General features: G+C 34.4%; 1 protein-coding gene across 1 annotated transcript in view; it reads right to left on the bottom strand.

Annotated features, from left to right (window-relative positions):
- Positions 1-6,212: 6,212 nt before the first annotated feature.
- Positions 6,213-27,090, bottom strand: part of dpyda.1 (dihydropyrimidine dehydrogenase a, tandem duplicate 1) — a 167,202-nt gene continuing 146,324 nt past the window's right edge. The window contains 5 exon segments of the mRNA XM_042752217.1: positions 6,213-7,897; positions 10,201-10,331; positions 10,451-10,464; positions 11,503-11,618; positions 22,850-22,941. Coding sequence (XP_042608151.1) covers positions 7,727-7,897; positions 10,201-10,331; positions 10,451-10,464; positions 11,503-11,618; positions 22,850-22,941 — 524 coding nt within the window. The 3' untranslated portion in view covers positions 6,213-7,726.

The raw sequence follows: 27,090 nt of genomic DNA, 5'->3' as shown, positions 1-27,090 counted from the left end.
TGTGTGAGGCACATTTCATTATGGATGCATGTGCTTTAGTTGACTACTTTTGGACTGTTGAACAAAAAACACCTGCCCATGCCATTATAAAGCTTGGAAGAGCAAGGAAAAATTCTAATGTAACTCCAATTGGATTTGTCTGAAAGAAGAAAGTCATATTCACCTAGGATGCCATAATCCATGATGACGCTTCCTTCAGTTAAAGAGTCCATCCCCTGTTGTTCTCTCACATAAATCCACAAACATATTCATTTAGAACTGTTTTGGCTTGTAAACGGTGCTTGATCTGTGCATATTTCTCTCCTTATTCAGATGTCCACAGGAGAAAGCGATAGTTACAAGTTAAAAACAAATTAATGATGGAATCGTTCACTATTATGCAATGCTCTAAGTTAAATACAAACGTTTCCCCTCCATGATGCTAGTATTTAGAGACAAGAAATTATTGCTTATCTAATAGGTACACCATTTCTGCTAGCAATCTATTGCACTTCTGATGACATTTTCAACAGCTATGCCCAGTTAGGCAATCAACCAACCAGTCACTGATAGTTATGGCCTATAATGTGATTCTTACAATAAGACCAAATGGAATTATTAATATGAGGATTCTAAATGGTCAAAATAGACCAAGAAATAAATGTCTCGAGCTTGATAACAAGTAAGATTGACACAGCATGTGTGGACACCTGCTTCGGAACATGTCAGCTTCTCAATACATGTGAATCTGGTACATGCAATAAGCCACGGCAAATTTAAATAATTACGAAATCCCTCGCAGACAGCAGTGCATTCATATGCAGAGAGGAAACATATGAATATATACAGTGTGTTTATTTGACGAAATGACTGACAGTGTTGTTTCCATGCAAGTCTGTGAGGTTTGATTACACGCTGAGACCAGCCCACAGGACAGAAAGAGATGTGCTTTTATTAAAACGCCGCCGCAGTCACTGAATGCATACAGATGCCATAATGTAATAGATAGCATCACACGCTGAGTAACAGAGCGGTGAGAAAGAGCAAAAGGGAGGGAGAGTAAAAATAAAGTCTGCCGGCTCAGTTCATGTAGCTGCGCTGGAATTTGCATGTTATCAGAGGCAAAATATCTCAATCAAAATGTCACCCGCCGCCGGCAGTCCTCGGCTGGGCTTTGATGGAGAAGACAACAACTTCAAAAAAGAGCACAACAAAACAACTACCCAACAAACAAAAAAACAACTTCCATCTTAGAATTTGATATGGAGAAAGAAGGAAGTGGGAGAATTGTGCAGCTTCGTGGTTTTGACGCACACCGACTCACACAGTTGGAGAACAAATGTCAGAATCAAAAGATCAAGCATTGACTTATGCTACCAATCTAGATTTATATTGTTTTGTTTTGTAAGAAAACTGTTGTCATTTTTGCCTTTTTAAAGCAACAGCTCACTCACAAATGAAAACTCAGGGTGAACTGAATCTGGAAATTTCTCAATGTATCAAAATATTGCTCTTTGGTATTTCAAAAAATCTGACAGACGTTACCTTTAACATACAGAGAGGATGAAATCCTCACATTCGCACACCAGTCGGGATACTTAGCACCTTCTCCAGACTACCTCTGTCTCCCTCATTACCACAGAGTGTGAAAATGCCTGTATCTGTGATTAATTTAAAAGCTTAAACATTTCACTGGACCCAGATATTAAAATAGCAGTTTAGGAAAAGCGCTAAAAACTTGCAACACTTTGCAGGTCTGTGTAACAGAATGATGAATTAGTCTAGCTGTGTCCATCTGTCTGTGTGAGTGGATTTTGGTAGCGCCCTCTGTTGAGACTCACTGGTATGACGCTCAAAGTTTACAGTGAAACACACATGATGAGATCAAGTCCTGAATCAGCAGGACCAAATACCATCCTGTCCTTCCTCCTTAGGCTCTGTTCACTGGTATTTCCATCTCATCTCAGTGACCTTTACCTGTTAAGCTCTGGTATCAGAGTGTCCTCAAACACACACACACACACACACACACACACACACACACACACACACACACACACACACACACACACACACACACACACACCCAATGGACTTACATAACTAGTCAAGTACACACACACCAAACCTTTTAAAATAGGCACAAGCACAACACATCAGGTTTTTTAATGTCACACTATTTAAGTGACTGTTGTTTGACAGAAATGATTAAATATAATTAATTTTCAAAGTATATTGTAAAATGACTGAAAAGCTGTCCATAAATGAGGGCACACTGAACATTTACTAATTAGCAGGCCCATACGGATTCTGTGGCCACAGAATTTAACAGTAACTGAATTACTGCTATTCACAAATTTCTACATATTACCAGTTGCTTTTATTTTTTAAAGACAAACAAATCAAAAGAGAGAGAGACAAACAGACTAGATAGATAGATAGATAGATAGATAGATAGATAGATAGATAGATAGATAGATAGATAGATAGATAGATAGATAGATAGATAGACTGACAGACACATACAGATAGACAAAGATGGACAGATGAGAGACATACAGACAGACAGACAGACAGACAGACAGACAGACGGATAGATAGATAGATAGATAGATAGATAGATAGATAGATAGATAGATAGATAGATAGATAGATAGATAGATAGATAGATAGATAGATAGATAGATAGATAGATAGATAGATAGAAAAACAAACAAAAAAATGTTTTTGTTTGTAAAATTCTTTACAGTCTTTGTAGAAAACTGCAGCCACAATTACAAAATGGAGTTAACTCTGGGCCATCCTCTCCTGCCTTTGATAGGAAGATGAGATCGCTTCTGTTCACACACACACACCAGAAATCAAATTGATTATTACACAGTACAGTGGATCCTCCATTACTAGCATGTTCTGGGGACCGTGTCCTTTTGAAGCATAGCTAGAAATGCATTCTTTCTCTCAGATCGTACCCCCCTCCTCCTCCATGCACGAGCATGGCTCCACAAAGACGCTTCACAATGCATGTCAAACTCCTGTTCTGACTGTGCCGTGCAAACACCACAGAACAGTCGACCGGCTTCAACAATAACTCCCCAAACCAGCTGTTAGGCTAAGCTCCCTATCAGAAAACGGCCCTTCATAACCTCAGCATTCAAGTCCTGTCGGTACGGCCATGAAGCTCCAGACTCTGGCAGCTCTTTTTCTCTGTGACAACACGATCCGTGGCTGTTTTTAGAGCTATGGGAGGTGCGGGCCACTCGCATCCATTAAAGAGAAGGTGCTGGGAACTAATTCATTTGTCACTTAAGCCTGGAAGTTCCAAATGTCAGACACAACGATTTCTCAGCACACATCCCCTCCTGCTCAGTGAAGACAGAGGCGAGATACTGTATCGAACGACGGTTGGGGACAAATACGAAGCTCTGAGCTAATGTTTCTGTTTATTACAGCTGTCCTGATAAATGACATCCACCACTGAAGTTTCAGTCCGTCGCACAAGATCCCGGAGTAACACCAGACCTCATTCTTGCTAAAATGTACACTGACAGAAAACACAAAAATGCTGAATTTACCTTTTTGAACATGCAATGCTTAGGTGAATTTTCATTTACATAATTCGACAGATTTTCACCCAAAGTAAATAAAAAAAATTTAAAGTATGCATTTTATTGGTTCATAGGAATCAAACCCATGACTTGTATACAGCATATAGTCTTAAGATTATCTTAAAGGTACAGCAGCACAAATAGCTCATTTAAAGGTATATACTGTAGTTTATGAAGATAGTTCACCCAAAAACTGAAGATAATTCACCCAAAATGTAAATCTCAGGGTCAGACGGTCAAACAGCCATGGAAAACTGAATAAAAATATATGTATTATATATTTATTTATTGGGGTTAAGTATGAGCTGATATTTTTCATTGCAACATTATAACTATTTTTTTTTGACAAAATTAACTCTTCCCCCGCCAGCATTTTTGAAATAAGTTGCCAGCCACTGCCAGCGTTTTTGCTGATTTTCACAAAAATTTCATGGCTCGAAGCTTCAAGCACTCTTCTTTTTTTTTTTTATCAACACTTGAATGTAGGTAGATTTCATAAAAAGCAACAATTTGAGCAAAAAGCTGAGAAATACTAGATCTGTTTCATATCCAGTAATATTATCAAAGCAAAGATGCAGTAGATGGCTTCCATCAGCACTGCCAAAGCTTGCACAGGCCTTTCCCACTTCCTCGATCGATATTTCACTCGGTAACATTAGGCAGTTTTCATTTATATGTGGTTTTATCACATGTTGTTATTGCATTATTTTTCATATGCATATGCATACATACATGATCACTTGTTTATGCGTCTTCCTCATCTGTGTTTTTGATCGGCACATTCTAGACTCATTCAGTAGATGCCCCCCGATTGTATAAAAGTAATAACACTGTTTCATGAGTGTCGTCTCATGAAAAACAGAAAATTCTGTGTTTGGTGGGGAAAGAGTTAAGCATATTTCCCTTGTAGTTCTCATTATTAAATATATAAAAATAAATCAATATATAATATTTTTGTAAATAATATGTGTATTATTTTTGACAGTATTTGTACCGAATTTAATTAATGCTGATATGATAAAGAAGCTTATTTGAGTTTATTCGACTTTTTTTTTTTTTTACAATTTTGGGCATAATTGTCAAAATAATAGGCTAAAATTTAGCATGTTTTCTTTTAATTTTGAACTATACCTTTAATTCGTAGTGTCAAATGGCCATGGAGAACTGAACATACACACTGAATTTTTGGAAAATAAGTGCATGTAAATACAGTATACTGACACACACAGGCACTGCACAGATCTTTTAAATATTAGAAAAGCAGCCTAGTGGATCATCATTTAAATTCCACTGTGACTCTTGGCTCAAATCCAGACATTAGACAATGGATTGAAATTAAAGCCAAAACTAATGGGAAAACATGCATGACAAAAACCTCACGGTTAGCCATGTTCAAGCTGCGTGACCCTCGCCCACCACAGAGTGGATACCGCTGTGACCTGAACAGAAGAGCAATGTTTTTCAGAACATCATTAACATTAATGGAGGTACAATCAATCAAAGAAGATTTTAATCTCAAATTGTTTAAGATTCCGTTCACCTGAACACTTGAAACAATATTTCTGTGGCTGCCTGTGAGTCCTGATAAGTTGGCCGCGCAGCTAGTCGGCAGAATTCATTAATGAATGTGTTTGTTTGCAGCAAGCACAATTATGCCGTTGTTCAGTGTGTACTTTAACAAGCAGACAGGACTTTTTAGAAATGTATGGCTGCTGAAGAGAGCTCTAAGGCCAGCACCCTCGTCATCTCCGCAAAGGAGACACGTCAGAACACCCCCACGCTCCGCCGCCGCCGGCTTAATACAGCACTGATGATCGTTTGCACTGGCCTTGAGTTCACACCACTGGTGCGAGATTGATGCCATGTTGATTTTTAATGATGTGCGCTACAACGCAAGAGAAGGGGGGTGCGTCGCGCATCCTGCACTGCGACCATGGAAAATGTCATTCTAATTATCTCACCAGCCAGCCAATGAGGAAGTAAACATTTACACTAACCTGTAACCTCTGAAGCCGAGACTCAGGGCCCGCTTCAGAGTGGAACCCGATTTATTGGCAGACTGTGATCTGCCCGGCGACTAATCAAACCAGCCGGCAGCGTTCGGCTTCCACCCGTCTGTAAACAACACAGACTACGTGACATCTACATAACAAATAAGAACTGCCACCCTCGTAGGTGAACACAGGACCTCAATTATTTCAGTCTCCTTCAAATGTTTTTCATGTGTTGTCGATGTGCAGGTTGCCCTCATTAACCCCAACTGTTATTACAGTATTAATAAAGTACATCAGGGAATTGCTTACAATAGTCAATAGTGCTAGTCAAATTAGATTGACAACAAGACGTTTTATTAATATGCAAGTCCACAAGTGTGCAATTACAGATAAGTACATATTACTATAAGTAGGCTTAGAGATAAGTAAATTATTGTTATAGTAAATTAGTGTTACAGCTGTATAAAACAAGAATCTGAATGACATTTTTTAAATATGTACAATTTTTAAGCAATATATATATATATATATATATATATATATATATATATATATATATATATATATTATTTTTTTTTTAATTTTTTTTTTTAAATAGAACCTGAAATATTTTTTATTGCGACATTATAATTATTATTATTATTGTCAATTATGCATATGTTCCCCATAATTCTCAGAACTTTAATATACATAAAAAGTAACAAAATTTTTATATAATGTATATACTTATTTTATATATTTTATTTAGTGGGGTAAAGTATGGCCTGAAATATTTTTTGACAATTAAGCATATTTTTCTCCCATAATTCTCATTAATATGAAAATGTTATTTTATATATAATATTATTTGTAAATATTGGTGGTATTTTTTGTTATACCATTTAATGGCATGTTTACTTGATTAATGCTACTTTTAATAAACTATAATATATATTTAAGGTAAATTATGGCCTGAGTAATCTAAAGTATAACCTGAAATATTTGTAATTCTGAATTTATTTATTTGTTTATTTTTGTCAGTTAAGCACATTTCCCCCACAATACTCATAACTTTAATACAAAATGAATAATGTATACACACAAGAGGCCAATTATTGAGTTCTTGTTTTAAAGTAAAACATTTTTCTCATTATAGTAATGATAATTTTTAATAATAATAATAATTTTCTAATGTAATGGGCTACGATTTTGTATGTTTTTGGGCTGAGATATGACCAAGACATTTCTTCATGAGATTCATTCATCATTTTTAAGGACATTTGCACAGTTATCCTGCACGCCCATCACTGTGTTTGATCGTCTGCTTCATAGAGACCAAGCTAGGGCTTGTATGTGCGGTACGGATGGGCCGTGTATTTGTAGACATAGAGGTGGTCAGACTTGACCTTTTGGGTCCAAGATGAATAACAGCTAGTCTTCATCTCTAATGTCTGGAAATAGTCATAGATGACCTTTACTCGAAATGTTCAGCATATTACTGAGGTAGACCGGCTCTCTAAATGACCCTGTCCAGATGGCTAATCCAATCAAAATCAACCATATTTGTTATTAAGGCTTTGAGGGAAATAAATTCAATTCATGTCAATTAGGTAACTACTACTTCAGGTTTAGTTGTAGAAGTATACTGGCTTTTTGCATAGAATATAGCATGTATAACATCAAACAAACCTTTTCTAATCATCATACGTTATGGAAAACAACATCGAGTGTGATTCCGAGCCCAACCATCCACCATTCAATTAAAATCCATTCATTTCCTCATTTCCCATCAGCAGCTCTTGTATATGTGATTGCATTCTGTTCTGGATGTAGTGGACGATCCATCATTGTGGCTCTTGTTAAAGGATACGTGTGGTCTTCCCACATCTGCATAAACAGCCAGATTCATTTCCATCAGCCCTCAGAGAATGAGAGGCAGGAACTTCACCTCGACAAATCGCCTCGCTATTGTTTCAAAATAACACCCCCTAAGATTATTTCTGGATAATTGGCTCCTGAAAATAAGGCAATTATTATTTTTTTAAATCTAATTATTTGCTCCCCCCCCACACAACAAAGTTAATTCTTCACACTGCAATTACCGAGTAAATTCAATGCTGTGATGTAGACTTTTTTTTTGTTTTGTTTTTTTTTGTCTGGGGTTTTCTCTCAGCACACGGGCTCCACGGCTTGAGGGAGGCCTCACTTTGGCACGTAAGGCGTTGTCCTGGCAACCATCTTGATGCAGTCGGTGATGGGGCAGACGCTGAGGCACAGAGTACAGCCAGTGGAGCTGTCCTGAATCATGGGGAGATGAGTCTCGGGGTCAAACACAATGGCCTGCCAGACACAGAGACATTAGAATCATTATATCCTGACCAGGGGCGACAACCGGCTACAACTAGACGTTACACAATACAAACACAACAAAGACGGTGTGCTGTCCCTCCACCGGAGCACACAGATGTGTGAAACCTGTCAGGAACATGTCATGTGGCTCATATTTCACACATTTCACAAAATCAAAATATGGAGAGAAAAAAAAAAGATTATTATGCCATTTTGGGGTGTTTTGTATAGTGACATTTTTATTTTTTATTTAATTAGGCCCAAAATCTCATTATCGTAATGCAAAAAAGAAAACAAAAACAAAAAAACAATGACGTATTTAAATGGTATTTATATGTAATGGAAGAATTTTTAGTATCTGCCTTTCAATGCTTTAATTTTAATTATATAACTATATTATTTTATGATGTAATATAAAAATGACAAAAAATATAATAATATAATGTACAAATTTCAAAATTATTAAAATGTATCATATTTATACAATAATGATAACATTTGTAGTATCCGCGTTTTATTTTAAGCTGGTTTAAAAATTATTATTAATAATAATTTACTAATATCAAAATCATTATTTTACTGCAATAAAGTACAAAATTACTCTACTAAAGTGATGAAATGTAAAGCAAATTATTCTTCACTTTAATAATAATAATAAAAAAAAAATCAAGCTGGTTTAGAAATAATAATGAACAACAACAACAATAAATGTATTATTATTACTAATATTTGTTTTCTGTAAAAAAGTATAAAATTACTTTATTAAAGAGAAATGTAAAGCAAATTATATTTCATTTTAATTTAAAAAACAAAAATTTTAAGCTGGTTGATAAATAATGAAAAACAACAATAATAATGACAATAACAACAACAACAATAATACATTTATTATAATTATTATTAAAATAATTATTTTTGCTGTAATAAAGTACAAACATACAAGTGATGAAAATAATTTTCAAATTAATAATTAAAACCTCAAAGCTAGGATTTTAAGCTGGTTTAGAAATGCTAATTAACAACAACAACAAATGTAATCAATCACTAAATTATTATTATTATTATTATTTATAATAATAATAATAATAATAATAATTATTATTATTATTATTATTATTTATAATATAATTATTATTATTATCATTTTAATATAATTGTTATTTTACTGAAATAATTACTGTAATGCAAATTTATAACAAATTACCTTTTATTGTCATCAAACTCAAAGTTATTGCAACATTACCAAGAATTCGAGAGGGAAATTTGCGTAGTTGTCTTAAAAATGTCACAAAATGAAAAATCTCTAACGGGCCTAAAATAGGCTTCATTTCTTTTATGCAACATATAACTTGTTATGTGAATACATTACAGAGAAGAAGGAGGATGCCCATCAATCTAAACGTTATATTAGACTGTTAAAACAATCTGTGAAATGTTGTGTTTGTACAGCAGGAAGATTAGACATTATTTTGGCAGGTGGAATCGAGTACGGGCACCTTTTCAAACATAACCGGATTGCTGCTAGCGCAACAGAGTGCTGTTTTGTATTGCTTGATGGGCCACCTATTTGATCGTGACACATTATTTTGATGAATGCTCCTCTATATTAGAAAGCATTAATAATGTGTAATTCCTCTTAGAGATCCACTCACAGACAATGAGCGTCACTGTGAACAATTAATGCTTTGATAAAACCCGCACTCTACTTCATCAATACCCTCATGATAAATTGCAAGGGACATTTATTTAACAGGAGAGGGTGAGATGAATACTTTAATAAAACTGTCAGAGCCATCCCACTTTGCTGAAGCACAAGGGGACATCGCAGTTTTCAGCACTAATATTCATTACAGTCTCTAAAGGGAAAATCGTGTGTGCTAATGAGACGTCTTTAGCCTGCCAGTAAGAGGCGTCATAGCAGCACTAGTTTTTATTTTAATTGTCTTTTTGGCACTTTTTATGTACATGTATGTCAGGGTAGAACCAGTAATATTGGTATATTGGTTTCAATTTAGTATTTGGTATAGCGGTTTTTGTATTTGGAGTCTTACAGAATGCTAAGCATGTATGCTAACCGCTAGGCTACATTTTTCATTGTTTTGTTAATGTAAGCCATATTCTGTTAGCTATAACCGAAAACCTCTGGTTGTTGAGAGTTGGAAATTGTTCTTTCTCAGTTTATAAAGGACTAGCTGAAGTCTTTGAGCTCTGGAGAGGCCAGGAGCTGTAATTGAACAGCCAGAGGGTCTGTGTGGGAACAAACAGGCAGTGGGCGGACGGAGGGAGGTAAGCACCTGGTATCCAGCGTCGTTACAGGTCATGTAACACTTCCTGCAGTTAACGCACATCTCCGGATCGATCAGAGCTTGCACTTGCTCCTCAATGTTGAGCTCTTGATAGGCGCCGATGTGTTGCAGATCACATCCTGAGTGTAAAAACACAAACATATGGGATCTTCAGACCAAAGGTCAAAGGTCTTGAGGAGAAAAATAGTTTCTGAGCTTTAACGATATGTAAGCAAGTGAATAATATAAGTAAACTCACTTAAACTCATGTTCCTTTGGTGGAAATTCTCTCAGTTTCTTACAGGTACAGGTCAAAACTGGGTAGACACTATTGGGGAACAAAAAACAAACAGAATGAATTGCACACACTAATACTTTAGCCAGTGTTGTTATTGTTAACTACAACCCTTTTTAAAATAGTAATGTGAAATAATGCTGGAATAATACAATGTTAAATTATATCATAAATTATTATATATTATATTATATATTAATATATTATATTAAATATTAAATTATATTAAAATATAATATAAGTATAATATACTACTACTACTACTACCACTATATTAATAAATACTATAATAGTTAACAGTGTAAATAATAATAAGTAAGTGTTGTTGTTAACTAAAACAAAAACTATTAAAAATGGTTTTCAGTCATTCAAAAGACAGCTGGTTTAAAATAAAATATAAGTATTAGGGGAAAAACCTAATAAAATAAAATAGAAATGTTGCCTTGGCATCTAACTAAAATTAAGTTACAATGATATTAAATAATATATTATTAATATTATTTTTAAAACATTACATAAATAATATTTTATAAATAATAAGAAAGTGTTAAACTAAAACTATATATGTAAGCCTAACTGGAAATAAATAGAATAATTATTATTATTAATTATAATAATACTAAATTTAACTGTATAAATATGATTATTATAATAATTTTAAATTATTAATAAATACTATAATAGCATAATATAAATAATAATAGTATATAGTATATTTACTTCTATATAAATAATATTAAAATAACACTGGTTCTAGCAATTCAATGAAAGAATTATGTTACAAATATTAAAAAACAAAAAACAAATGATGGGATTCTTTGTGGTCCATGTTCTTCTCTGGACATTTGCTATACTATATGCGCTCCAAAAACAGATGCCTGATATCATTTGGTGATTTGGTTGTGTTTTCTTTGAGGTAACCAATTATATTTCCTGACATACTCAATTACGCTGAATTGTGAAGCACGCTCTTCCTTTCACGCAGTGCCATGTGTTCTCCTTTAAGATGCTCTCACCAAGGAGACGGGTATTTACGCTTACTAGTGATTACTGATTCACTGGGCTTCAGATGCCATGTGTGCCAAAGCATGAGCGCTGCGTCCCTCATTAGACCATCAGAGAAGTACACACGCTCACGGAGAGCAAAACAAAGGCATTAAAGACACACGCTGCTCCCTTCTGAGGAGTGGCTACTCTTTTTCATCCTTGAAAATTAATGAGATCCCTTCTGTCAACATACAGGTTTAGAGTCTAATCTGCTCCGGGCTTAAACCGCTTTCATTCCACACGGAGGTGAGACTTCAGGTTTGTGGCGTTTTGCACGAGGCAATGTTTTAATGTTAAAAGAAAGAAAACTTATTGGCAAGCACGCACGATCGATATTACATCCACGGCCCCTGAAGCAGCTGCGCACGTTGTCGAAATCACTTGTGCATAAAAAGTAAAATGAAAACTGATGTAGGTCACGCAGAATGATTTCTGAGAGATTATTGTCCTTGGTTTACCACTTTTCTGTATTTTGAAGGCCCTGTACTGTAAAATCATGCAATATATTTGCAAAAATATTCATTTGCCATTCAGGCTTAAGACATTACCGTGGTGATGAACAGGGATTGCCGGCTCGTTTGGAATTGTGGGTGGAAGATTCTCGCATTGATGGATTCTGCGGGAGTGTGTCGACAGAAAACATGACCTCGGCCACTTCACACTCTCTCAGTGGGCGTCTCGAAGAGAGCCGGGACGTCTTCACTTATTTGATTCTCCGAGACAATTCTCACCATGCTAGCAAAACCAGGTCTTGGCAGCTTTTTGGAATATGGTAGTTAATTTTTTTTTTTTTGCTGGTCTATGCTGGTCTGCCAGCTTTACCCATAGGATTTCTACACATTTTGGTGGTTCTAAATCAGTAGATACCCAGGGCCAATTAATGACTATAAATGCTGAAATGTTACATCTGCCAGGTATCATTTTCATGAGTACTATCTTGAAATGTTACATCTGGTGGTTAAACACACTAAATGACTAGTCCAACAAACTAAGACAAGCCCATAAAAATAAATAAATAAATAAATAAAAAAATAAAATAAAATAAAAATAAATTTTTATAAAAATAAAAAAAAAAAAATAAAATAAAATAAAAATAATTTGTTATAAATATATAAAACTGATTTTAAAACATCTTGTATCATCTGCCAGGTATATTTTTTTATGAAGTAAATCTTAACATTTTACATAAAAATATACATTGTTATTTATTTATTTATTTATTTATTTGTTTAATATTATAAATAAAAAAAAAATCTTTTATATATAAATATACTTGTTATTTACTCTTTTTTATCTAAATCATTGTTATTTATTTATTTATTTGTTTAATATTATTATTATTATTATTATTATTATTATTATTATTATTATTAATTAATTAATTAATTTTTTACCAAAACTACAAAAACTCATTTAGTATTTTTAAAATACTTTTTTTTAGAGATTACACTCACAGGTAGGTGGTAGGTGTATGGGAAAAATAGTCCAACAACAATGTCGAATCAAAATTATTAGGTGTATGGGAAAAATAGTCCAACAACAATGTCGAATCAAAATTATAAAAAGATGCAATCCTGCAAGCTAGCAAGTATTGATAGTGTGAGGGATTGTATCTTTTTATAATAGAAATTGCACACACAAAAATGTATTTATAGCTGATTACATATTTTAAAACTGAGCACTTATGATTTTCAATGAAACACTTATTATATACATTTCAATTAAGATTATATACTGTAGTTGTTGTTGTTTTTTTTTTTTAATATTTACACAGGAAAAATGACATATTTCCTGACATTTCCAGGTTTTCAATGATTGTGGAAAACCTTTGATAATCTAGAAGATGATCTAACATATTTAAACCAAATCCATCATGGACTTTCCAAAAGACAGATAGCATATGAATGTGGAGTTACATAATCTGCATATACTGGACAGACATCATGTAAAATCATTAACATAAAAAAGAAAAAAGTCAAACTAACTGATTAATCATGGTTTTGATCTACAGTTCTAGTAGATAAATATAGTTTTGCTCAGTCAAAAGTGACATGGACATCTCGGGCCCCTCCTGAAATCCAATCCAGCGTAATAGTTCAAAGATTTCACACAAATGCTAAATGAACACCGTCAATGCCAGACAACGCACCCAGTTCTTTAAATGTCCCACACTGCCTTGCGAATGAACACGATCTCCCTGCATTACTGTCACAAGCAGCTGGCGCAGAGTGTGTGAGGAGGGCCGGTGGCAAAATGTCACAGTATGTTTAGCATTTCTCCTATGTAGTTTTGGACTTTCACTGGTCGGACAAAAACAGTTTTTTAAAACAAATTTCAAAGCATAATTTTTTGCTTTCAAAAGAATAAGCAAATCATGTGACATGAGGGTGAATAACTGATGACAGAAAGTTCATTTTTACATGAACTATCCCTGTAGCTCTTGATGCCAAACATGGGAAACACGCATCACACAACCACATTCCAGATCAAACTACAATCAGATCTAAAGATATTCCACATTACAGTTCATGCGAAGCCACCAGATGACATTTCTTGGCAAGCGAGTTAGACTGTGCATTTGAATATCGTTTTTCGTCACATATACAAAATAAAACATTCATTTAGTGTCAGAGTGGATGTCAGCGCGAGAGCTGATCAAAAGATGTTAATCTTTCGCTCATCTGATATCTTCAGACACAGAGAGCACGTGTCAAGCAACAAGTCTGAAGGTGAAAAACTCAAAGACAGGCAGTGACAAGTCTACCTACATGAAAGAGCGACGCAGGTTCAAAGCAGAGGCAGTCGTTTCCCAGCTGAGCACTTCATACGATCCAACTATTAAGCCTTATTGCTCTTTCAACTGCTCATTGCCATTAGGAAAAGATATCAACTCATGAGTCAAAAATAATAGCCATAAAGAATGCTATAAACAACCCTGAAGCACAATAATCGTGTGATTTATCTGCACTCAACCACTGCAGAAGGCTATAATTAAAAATGAAAACCTAAATTTATCTCAAGAGCGTTCAACCCTCATTAATTTGAACCCAGGACAGCAAAAAAGTCTTTTACAACCACAGTGTTTTTCCTTTATCTCGTTGCTGTTTCTTCATGACACTCCGAGAGGCTTTGGGGTGAACCGGCGTAAACCGCAGAAGGAGAGGGGATGCCCTGGGAGACAGCGAAAGTTAAGACCCCGGCCTCGGGCGCGACTCAAAGGGAGGAAGACATTCTCTTAAGCTCATTAAGGCAGAGCTTTCAACTCCGAACTCCCAGCATGCCGTGCATCATCCTCGCTTATTTGTTGTGTAGTAATTTTGTGGCCTGCTATTGAAAAGTCATTGAGCTGTGTATGGTTTAATGAAAAGTACCGGGTGACATCCACCACCCCACATGCTAGTCCTGTGTTTTCAGCTATCAGAGACACTCTCCTAATTGGATGCATTGTTGTTGTTTTTTTTCTTCTTAATAGTACACACATTTTTTTTCTCACTTGTACAGTCCTCTCAAATTTGTAAACAACACATTGCACACATCAACTGAACAAAGATTCATTTAGGTGACAGACGGGCTGCTTGATTCAACTTATTGTTTACACCGAACACGATATTACAAAAAGCAGACCATAATTACTGGAGACTGAAACAACTACTGTCATCTCTTAGGTTGCCATTGATACAAATATTTTTAATTCATTAATTATTATTATTATTATTCTTTTTTGATGTTCAAATTATTGTGGTTAATGTTAAATAAAATAAATAAAAAGTGATAAAAAATAAGTGGTCACTGAAATAAAATAAAATATAAATATTACATGACAAACTTAAACTTTAAAAAACAAATGAAAATTAGAAATGTTGCCTTGGCAACTAACTGAAATAAGCTGAAGTTGAATTACTAAAACTAAAATTAACATACATTAATAGTGCTAGTATTAATGAAATGCATACTAAATACATACACAGTTATTATGTATATAATTAAATCATACTATATATATTATTATTATTATACAAATGACACCAGCACTATTACTAAAACTGAAAGCATAAAAATAAATAAATAACTGTAATAGTATATAAAATATAATAAAATACTAGTTTTTCCTCAAAAAATGCTCTACTTTTTTTCTCTAATCCCAGCTATGTATATAAAGACAACTATAAGAAAGACATTTTTTTTTTAAATTTCCTTAAAAAGTGTAAACACTGAGACATTTTTTAAAAACATTACTTCCAGCATCCTAAATGACCTGACAACAGCAACACTGGCTTAACCAATGGCGTGAGTTTATGGTGGGGAAATCTGTTTGACCAACCAGTGGCAGATGATGATGTCTTCTGGAAACCTGTTTTATAAAAACTAATATAAAAAAACGAATACAACTAATATAATTACACATAAAAGATTTTTGATTAAAGGGATAGTTCACCCAAAAATGAAAATTCTGCCATTAATTACTCCAAACCCGTACGACCTTTGTTCATCTTTGGAACACAAATTAAGATATTTTTGATGAAATCTGAGAGCTCTCTGACCCTCCCATAGACAGCAAGGATACTACCACGTTCAAAGTTCAGAAACATAGCAAGGACATCGTTAAAGTAATCCATGTGACATCAGCGGTTCAACCATAATTTTACGAAGCTACGAGAATACTTCTTGTGCATAAAAAAAACAAAAATAACGACTTTATTTAACAATTCATCTTCTGCACATCCACTGAACGTAACAACATATGCTGTTCTGTGTCAGCCGCGCCACACAGATACGTTGTTTTCTTTCAGATCAAACGTAAACAGCGTAGACGTGTGGCGCAACTGACACATAACGGCATACGGGAGGGTCAGAGAGCTCTCAGAATTCATCAACAATATTTTAATTTGTGTTCCAAAGATGGACGAAGGTCTTACAGGTTTGGAATGACATAAGGGTGAGTAATTAATGACAGAATTTTCATTTTTGAGTGAACTATCCCTTTAATATTCACCATACACAAGCCTATATGGTTATCTTATATATTGTGTGTGTGTGTGTGTGTGTGTGTGTGTGTGTGTGTGTGTGTGTGTGCGTATATATATATATATTATATATATATATATATATATATATATATATATATATATTAGGGCTGTCAAATGATTAATCACGATTAATCACATCCAAAATAAAAGTTTTGTTTACATAATATATGTATGTGTACAGGGTATATTTATTATGTATATATAAATACACACACATAAATTAATAATTTATAAAATATATAAATATATATAAAATAAAAAAATAACATACTTATATATTTTATATTATATATAAATATATTTAATATATAAACATAACATATTCTTCTTAAATATATACATGCATGTGTGTGTATTTATATATACATAATAAATATACACAGTATACACACATATATTATGTAAACAAAACTTTTATTTTGGATGTGATTAATCGTGATTAATCATTTGACAGCCCTAATATATATATATATATATATATTAGTGTTGTCAAAATGAATGCGCTAACGCAAATTATTTTTAACAGCACTAATTTTATCAAGGCGCAATTAACGCAGCATGCATTTTCTGTTTGACCCATGACCCAGCCTGTAGTTTTAGAAATGGATGGTATGCTGACAGTATTGCCAACTTAGCGACTTTTCAGACCCCCTTAGCAACTTCTTTTTTTTTTCACGAGGTCTTTCTTTCCCACTGCGCACATACCTCTCTCTCTCTGTGCCTGCTCTGTTCAGCTAGAGATGTGCTTTCAGTTAAAACAGATTATGTTGCTTCTCTAATTTTACATGCAAGTATAGCCGAAATCACAGCACAACTATTGTCTTTATCTTATGTGTAGCCTATTTGATTTGATCTGACGAAGGCTCAATTATAAATCAGGATTTCTGTGCAGATTAACATCTTGGAAGGGAGAGCTGGTTATGTAGACATAATGGGTAGCGTTTCAGTCACTATTTCATATTCATTTGGCTGTCTGACAACAGAAACAGTAAAATATATCAATGAAAACAGATTTATGCAATATATATTTAACATATTGCATAAAGCATCCATATTTGTCCATGCCCATGTTGATTAGAGTATTTAAAACTTGAAAAGTATTAATTTAAGGTACATTTAGAACAGATAAAAATTTGCGATTAAGTTGCGATTAATCACAAGTTAACTCATGACAATAATGCAATTAATCATGATTAAATATTATATAATATAATATAATTGATTGACAGCCATAATATATATATATATATTATATATGTGTGTGTGTAGTGAGAGAGAGAGAGACAGTTATATATTTATATATTATATAAGATACACACACACATCATTATGAATCATAACTAAATCGCAACTACTAAATACACTTAAAACTATGTACTATATCTGGATTTTATGCAGATATAAAATTGATGTATATGTAATGGCCATACATTTATTCAATGGTAATTTAGCGTCAAACCCTTGCTTTTAGCCCATCACACTTTTGCAGCACTGAAACCTCCCTGAACAATGCTAGCAGTGTGTTATGCATTGTGATTGGCCAGCGTCTCGTGGGTCAGATATGAGAGAGGGCTAATGAAAGACCCCACTGAGCAGTCGGACAATCGCTCGGCAATAACAGTACATCTTCACTCTGGCCAGGCGAACAGGACAGCGGCCAGCTGAGTCCCTTCATATTTAATGTGCACTAAAGCAGTGCTCTAAACTGTTCTCCACTGGCCCGTTCACAGCTCTATGCACAAATGACCCCATATGTCACCTAAAATAAACATGATTCCAATCAAGCGGCTAGATTACAAGATGGGATGGTTTTGAAGGGAAAATGCTTTTAAAGATAAAGTGTGTGTGATTTCTGTGCCTCTAACATCACCAAACAGAATAGCAAAAATAATGAACGTGTTCAAACAGGTTTCCCATACATTTCATTTGTCATCGGTTAGGTCTAACAGATCTCGTCCTAAACTGGTTGAGCTAATGTTGCTGGGATAAGTTTGTTGGCATGGTCAAACAAACAGATTTTTTTATTTATTTTTTTGTCATTGCATATTAAGCTGGGATACAAGGAAGTGAAATGAATAAATATATACATACATACATACATACATAAAGTACAGACCCCACATAGTGCTTCCTCCATTGACATATTTACTTTACATATTTATTTAATTCACTGATATATGACATTAAATAAATTTGACAGTAAAATTTGTTGAATAATAACAATGCTGAAATGTATTATAAGTTATAAATAATTTTAAATAACTTTTGCCAAATATTATAACTTAGCTTATTGTCTTAAATTTAGAAACATGGTGCATTAATATGTGTGGCCACAATATAGTAAAAGCTATAAATATATATAAAAATATAATAAATGCCCATGTTAAAAAAAAAAAAAACATTTATTTTTAATAATAATAATTTATTAACAATAAAAATTATGAATAATTTTAAATAACTTTCGTCAAGTAATATCACTCATCTTACTATCTTAAACTTAGAAACATGGTGCATTAATATGTGTGGCCACAATATAGTAAAAGCTATAAAATAAATATAATAAAATACACCAATGTTAATGTTAAAAATATTAACATTTATTTTTAATAGTACTAATTTATTAATAATAAATTATAAATAATAATTACAAAATAAAAAATAAAAACAAAATAAAAATACATAATTTATACATATATTTTTTAAATAACTCTTCACCAAGTAATATAGTTTATCTTATTTTAAATGTCTTTAATCTTGTTGCATTAATATAGATTAAGACTTTAAAGATGATTCAAGTCAGAACAAATTATAATTTTTTTAATAGAAGCAAAAATAAGCTCAAGGCCAAACTTAAAAAGTGTGAGAATAATAATAAAAAGTAGTATGAGGTATTTCAACACACTACTTATCTTCTTGAATGTCATTTGAAGTACCTCTTTTGTATTTCAATTTATTTTTTATTAATTTTGGACGTTAAAATAAGACAACATGGGCAGGGAATTGAAATGCAGAGCCTGTGGTTGGACAATGTTATATTTCCAGTGAGTTGTGTTAGGGCTCCAGACTGATATTACCTGTCAGCCTGCTCTCAGACAACCCCTCCGCTGACTGACAGCTCACCAGAGAACCGCAAGCACCAGCCCAGACACCCTTTATATACAGCTTGAGAGACAGAGAGAGAGCAAACGAAGAAAAACAGTGGCAAACTGAAGACAGAAGCGATAAGAAAGGGTGATGGAGGACAGCGAGGGCTATGAGAAAATTTGTTAGCCACAAAGAATAAAAAAGGCAGTTTGATCGGTCCACAACGTTAAGGAAAGAAGACGAGAGCACAGCAGTTGCTGTGGTTGATAAAGCAGAGCCTAAAGGAGCGTTCAACGAAAGACAAGTTTGTTTTTTTCTTCTCGCAGAGGCAGTGAGTGTCGTCCTCTCAGGGGATGTGCGGTTGGTTTTTCGCTGCCCTCTCTAAAACGCTGAGCTCAGGCAGTGCAACACTGAAACTGTTGCCTGTTTGTGTGCCTGCTGGTCATCTGACTCACTTTCTCTCAGGCTAGGCCGGACCGTGGGGGCATTAACACTTGTAAACAGTGGTGCGGCTCAGTGTTGCCTGGCAGGACTATAATGGTAATGAAGCCTTCAGCAAGGTTGTCTTGCCTCACACTGTCAGGGGCCGACACAACACCCTGGTTAGGGAGACAGCAGAGCAGATGGAGCCTGTGTGTTTGTGTCACAGAGCAACTGCTTGTACAGCGTTTCCATACTATTATAAGATTAATACCTGTGTGTTTTAAACCAGATGTTTTTCAAATCATAATTATGCTAGCCTACAAACACATCTTGAATATAGTACAGATGAACTACATGGGATATTAATGATATATCTCACTTTTTAGAGAAAAGCCTTGGACCTGCTAAATGTTAACTAGCAGTAAATTCACTTTGGACCTAAAAATAACAAATGAACCAAATATGAACTTTTCTGGAAAAGTCTAAGCTAAAATTAAATAAATAAATAAATGTTTAGATGATCACAACAAAAACAACAACAGTATTAGGAATAGGCTCTCCATTAAAGCATACATAAAATATGCCAAATAATTAGAAATTATGTAACACAATATTTCAACACTTTAAGTAAGGGAAAAGTAATTAAAGATACACAATAAAAAGGTTTAAAACTATAACCTATCCTTTAAAACTAGAATGATGGTATGAGGAATAACCTTCAGAAAATGTGGATAGTCAATCTCTGATCATCTTTTACAAGAACATTGCTTTGAAAAGGGATGAATGGGCAAAGTCAACAAAATTGCAAAAATTGGATTTTGTGCCTTTAATGATTTAAAAATCCTTTTCAAGTACCTAATGATCACATCTATCAGTTAATTTATGTTAATTGTAAATACTTTTGAAAGAAGTCTTTTATGCACCCCAAGGCTGCATTTGTTTGTCAGTAAAGAGTATAAATCTGAAATATTAGCTTTTCATTTTAAAATATATTTTTAAATGTAATTTATTCCTGTGATGCAAAGCTGAATTTTCAGCATCGTTACTCCAGTCTTCAGTGTCACATGAACTTTCAGAAATCATTCTAATATGCTGATGCTCAAGAAACAGTTCAGTATTCAGTTGTGCTGCTGAATATTTTTCATGCAAACCCAAATTTTATTCAGGATTCTTTGATGAATAGAAAATTCAAAAGAACACCATGCATTTGAAACAGATTTTTTTGTAGCATCATAAAAGTCTAAACTGTCAATTTTGACCAATTTAATGCATTTTAATAAAAAAAAAAAAAAACATCTTACTGACCCAAACTTGTATTTTAGTAATACATTTCCGATAAAGCACCCTATTTGACAGAAGATAAAAAAAACTGCCGGCCACCAATTATGTATTTTTAATATTTGCATAATGATTTCTTTTTATCACATATCACCTTGCAAGAACTCCCATTTTCCTGAAGAAATACAAATCTGTTTTCCTTATATATCCATCTGACAGAGAAGTAGCTTGCCTGTACAATAGCAGACGTGAAGCACAATGCTTACATGGTCTAATGTTCATTGATTTTTCTTTCCCTCTCTCAGTTTACAAAAGAACACCTGTCAAGCGAACATCCCCGTGACCCATGCGCTCAGTGACTTTTCCTTCTTTTGAGCAGGAACCCTGAACGCAGCTCAGTGCTGCCCGGGGACACGCGGACCGTCGTGATATTTCTACACAACACTCCACATCTTCCCTCGGCTTTCCCAGCAGCCGTGTTATTGTTGCGCCAATTCCAGCACTAATGTCCTGTCGACATGAAAATGACTTGCACTTATCACTGCCTGCTTCTCTTTCGTTTTATTCCTTCATTCCCCGACGCTCATTTGGCATTAGCATTTAAACTATTGCGCTGAGCCGCCTTGCAGTCAGACGCTGAGAAGTCGCAGCTAGCGCGTTAGAAAACACTAGGCGGGCTTCAAAGCTTTTCCCTCGGCTGGTGTATTAGCAGAAAGGCTGTGATCTGATAAAGGCCTTTAATTCGCCGCTTTGAAAGGAGTTTACTGAAGTTTTGCTCATTTACATGCCGCCGAATATTCCTTGTGCACAAATAATGAGGGAGATTACCGAGGGCTGAACGTACACGTGAAGTACAAACCATTAAACGCGTGAACAGCTGCCTTTGTCCAATCTCATTTTGTGATTCTATATTTTTTTTGCTGCTGCTGTTATGTAAATGGCATGTGTGAAAAAAAGATATAAAACGAACCAATTATTTTCTCCCCAAAGTCTAAGCTTGATTCAAACTTGGAAAAATTCGATCTGCATGGCGTACTTAAACCTTAGTGCTCACTTTGCTCCAAGTGCTTCCTTTTACCAGAAAAATGGTAAAACTGGAGCATAACGACTAAGCGTGACTCTATAATCTTCTTTCACCTTTGAGATTGCACAAGTGCAAGCGGCCACTTTGTGTATTGGGCAGCGCTGTTATTACGTGGATTTTTACGAACTAACAACAAGTAAATGGATGGATGCAAGTGCACGGGTTTAGCGCTAATGCTGCATTAATGAGCACTTGTTCCTAAAGCTGTAGAATTATGGGAATTGCGTTTAGCTCCTTAATGGCATGTCGGAAGACTGTAATAAGGAAAACAACGTGAGAGGAAAGTCGGGGAGGCATAATCATCAGTAAAGGGGTGTTGTAAAACAGCTGTGAGGTCTCTCACCCTTCCTTTGACTTTCTTCAGTGTGGCCACAGGCTTTCCTTTCTGATGGCGGGCCGTTGGCGGCGACTGTCCCAGACCTGGAGCTCCTCAAGGCTTCTAAGGTAGAGCAGGGCTTTCAGACCGGTGCAGTAGTCTTCGATCACCATGAAGTCTGCACTGCACTGCACACCTGTGTGAAAAACAAAATTTTCTTTAATAACTGTGCATGCCTGAGCTGTGGTCTAGTGATTAGTGCACATATGGGTAATGCAAGTTTAAATCCGATTTGCAACATTTCCCATTTCCTGTCCTCTCTTTATTACTATACTATAAATAAAATGGCAAAATGTCTAAAATAAAAATCACAATACACCTCCACATACACACAACATCATGACAGAATGGCATCATCTTAAAGCTTAAAAAAAAAAAAAAAAAAAAAAAAATTAATCCATCCAACCGACAAATTTGTCCTGAGAATTCACGTATCTCTGTGGTAGCCCTAAATTGTAAACAAACATAAATAAGTAAATGAATGAATGAATAAATAAATAAATAAAATTCATTAAACATTTTATAAATAAATTAATTTAATGTAAATGCATGCAATAACAAAAAATAAAATAAAATAAAATAAAATAAAATAAAATAAAATAAAATAAAATAAAATAAAATAAAATAAAATAACTTTGGAACACAAAACCAGAAATGTTGCATGTACTGGCCATATAATGAAACACAATTTACATCCAAAAATTTTCAAAGATAGATAGACAAACAAACAAATAAATATGTTTTTGAAAACATGTTTGGGGACTGTCATTATTTCTGCAGATATGTTTGATACCAAAAGAAGATATATAAGTATACATAATTTACACACAGCATCAGGTTTTTTTATTTATGATACTTTTATGTTGTTTTCATTCATATGTGTGCTTGTCTGTCTGGATTCATTTGAGTAAAGAAGTAAATAATGGCTTAATTTTGATTTCTGGGTAAACTATATTATTGTTGAAAAAATATAAGGTTTGTAGGGTTCAAACTTACAATCTTTCAGATACCAGATCAAACCATTAACCGCTAGTCTACATCAGCATGCACACTAAACAAACACATGCAAATAAATATATGCACATCCAGGAAGAGAGAGAAATGGTGGTCATTAAAACATGTGCCATCCTTCAAAAGAAGCTACAAAAGACAAACGTCAGCATGCTGAATCAAAGCAGTACTACGACTCACATGCTCTGAAATGCTGAATACAATTGACCTTAAGAGAAATCTAATTCATTCTCTCATTACCAGCAGGGCGCAGACGAGGCCGATAACACAGAGCTTATGCTCACTCATCAAGCGCACGTCAGCACGCGCCCGAACCCTTTCCATTGAGTCTGTTACGCTTCTGTAGCTCTGAGACTGTGATTTGGAGCGAGTGCTTGAAGCCTGGCTTTGTGCAAGTGTCTACAGCACTTCAGATGGCAGTCACACCGCGTCTTAAGGAAGCAGATAAGACACACTTATCTCCTGGCGCTATCGTCGATCTGACATCAGCCCAAGTCGGCCCGAGAACTGCCTTCTTTCACAGGATTAGCATTCAGTCGCTTTGCAAACGCTCACAGCTGGTTCCTGACTCGACACATAGACCTTTGGATCTTGACTCTCTCTGAGCTCATATCTGATATCTGGGATTGGTTTTGATAAAAGGATCTTATTCATAACCAGTTCAAATTTTTTGAATGATTTTCATTCCTTTAACAGTTCTGAACATCTTGAACTTGAAAGCCTGTGGTCCTCCATAGATGCAGATAAAAAAAGTGCACTAAAACCAATCAATAAATAAATAAATAAATAAAAATATACTTTCTGTGTTGCAAAAATATATTAAGCATTTTAATTATATAAATAGGTCTTACAATAACTCAGATAAATAAAAAGTAATGTTGCTTTGCCATATAAAAGTTCATGCATGATAATAAATACAGTATATACATACAGAGAGAGAGAATTAAAATTAATATATAATATATGGAATATATGGGTATTATAATAACTTAAAATAAAAAGTAATACTGTAACATTCAACGCAATAATTCAAGTATAATATATATACTGTATATACATGGTCCCATATTTTGATTGTATTAAAAATGCTCAAAATTTCCGTGTTTCAAAAAATACATAAAACATTGCAATTATATAAAATAATGCATAATACATAAAATAATACATGCAGGCATGTACAATAACTCAATAAATAAATTAATAACTAAACAGATACGTAAAAAATATAATAATAAAAAAACATAAAAACATTGAAATTATAATAATAGGTATTATAATAACTAAAATACATAAAAAGTAATGCTGCTTTACAATATGAAAGCAACAGTTCATGCACAATAATATATACTGTGTACACACACACACACAGACACACACACACACACACACACAGAGAGTTAAGAAACATATAATATATAATATAATATACAGCATGTATATTATGTATTTTACACACATATATAAATATATATATATATATATATAGAGAAAGAGAGAGAGAGAGAGAGAGTCCCATATTTTGATTCTTTTAAAAATGCATATACTTTCTGTTGCAAAGAATACATAAAACATAGTAATTATATAAAATACAGACAAATATTACAATGAATCAATCAATCAATTAATCAATCAATACATGAACAAACTGCTTTGCTGGAGCAATAACAACAACAATAATAATAATAATAAAATATCAAATTCAATAAAATATATAACATAAATGGGTAGAGAACCAATGGCATTATGTATACTTAATGCTAGTGAGACTAGCATTAGGACTAGAGTAGTTAAATTTGCACATTCAGATGCTTAACGCTGAAATAAATGACACTTTAATTAAAAATAAAAAAAATAAACGTACAAAAGTATGGCACAAAAATAGCACTGTTTTTGTGTAGTGGGAAAGGAGGAGGCTGCAAATGAAATCATTAGGAATCCAAATCGTTAAGTGGAATCAGAACCAGAATCATTAAAATCCTAACAATTCCCAGCCTTACTCCCTCCTCCTCACACTTACAGCGCAGGCTTTCTCAGGGGAAGGGGCCACAGATCATCAGCCGTGCTACGTCATTTGTATATTTAAAAATGAAATCCCACGCGGCATACCTCACACTGAGAAAATGGAGGCATTTACCCTGGCTAGCTCATCTCTGGGAGATATGTTTTCATTAGAATTCTCATTTGCATAAAACTTGTTTCTCTCCCTGTTTACGCCACAGTTCGTATCTACACACCACGAACGAACGTTTGTTTTTTGAATGACTCCAATTCGGTTTGATGACATTTCACCTTGATTTAACATCAACAAATACACAAGTCCACTGATGCCTGGCGAGTAGCTTAACAATTGATTCGTAATTATTGCAGTTAACAGAGCAGACGGACGTCAATAGGAGTATTAGGGGTCTTATGGAGGGAGGATATAGGTGGTCTATTTTTAAGCTATGGATAGATATGTGTCATGACCATTTTTGTTCTCTATTTACAGGTCTATTTAATGAAAAACGTGGGATTTGAGCTAACAAATGATTCATTATGATGAAAAGAACTGCAAATAAGACTAAACGGCATGATCCTGTGTCTGATGGGGCCGTAAAATCCCAGGCTTGTTGGTCTGTGAACAGGAGTCGCTGCCCATTATTGCTTTTCATTTGATGCAGAACATCAAAGATATCCGGACCTGGAGTATTTAGTGCTAATGTGGCTGAGTCCTGAAATAAATCTGAAGTGAGAATTTCTAAGTAGTTTCCAGGCAATTGAGACGGCAGGTCCTTTTTATCTGCTCTGAAAACTGTGGTGGTGCATTGATTTCGACTCCTTCTGAGATCTCAGCCGCTTTTAGATTCAGCGCTTCTGCTCTTTCTATCTCCCTCTACCCTCATCCCTCAAACCCACCCCTATCACTCCAACTTCTCTATCATCTCCCTTATTTCCCGCAATAAAATCTTGGCATTTAGCTGTGTCCTCCTTAAAGAGATTCAGTTTGGCATCCAAATGTTACAATGACTATGCATGAAGCTCTTGTCCTTTTTGATTTGCACAGATTGACCAACACACCGGGAAAATACGAGCAACTGATATTTTGCTAGTGCTTCAGGTAAAAGACTGTATATTTATCAAAGTCACCAGAAGTAAATATGTTTCACAAGCCACTGAACCAGGGGACTGTATTTAGTCAATACAGTCTAGTTTGGTGTCTGACCAGAGGGTGTAACCTTTACCCTTTTGTCTATGGATATAAGCAGTGATATTTCTGTTTGTTTTGTGTGTGTGT

The sequence above is a fragment of the Cyprinus carpio genome, chromosome B24 (genome assembly GCF_018340385.1).
Source record: "Cyprinus carpio isolate SPL01 chromosome B24, ASM1834038v1, whole genome shotgun sequence".
NCBI lineage: Eukaryota > Metazoa > Chordata > Actinopteri > Cypriniformes > Cyprinidae > Cyprinus > Cyprinus carpio.
The sequence above is the reverse complement of the archived record's forward strand: the minus strand, read 5'-3'. Positions and strand labels throughout refer to the sequence as shown.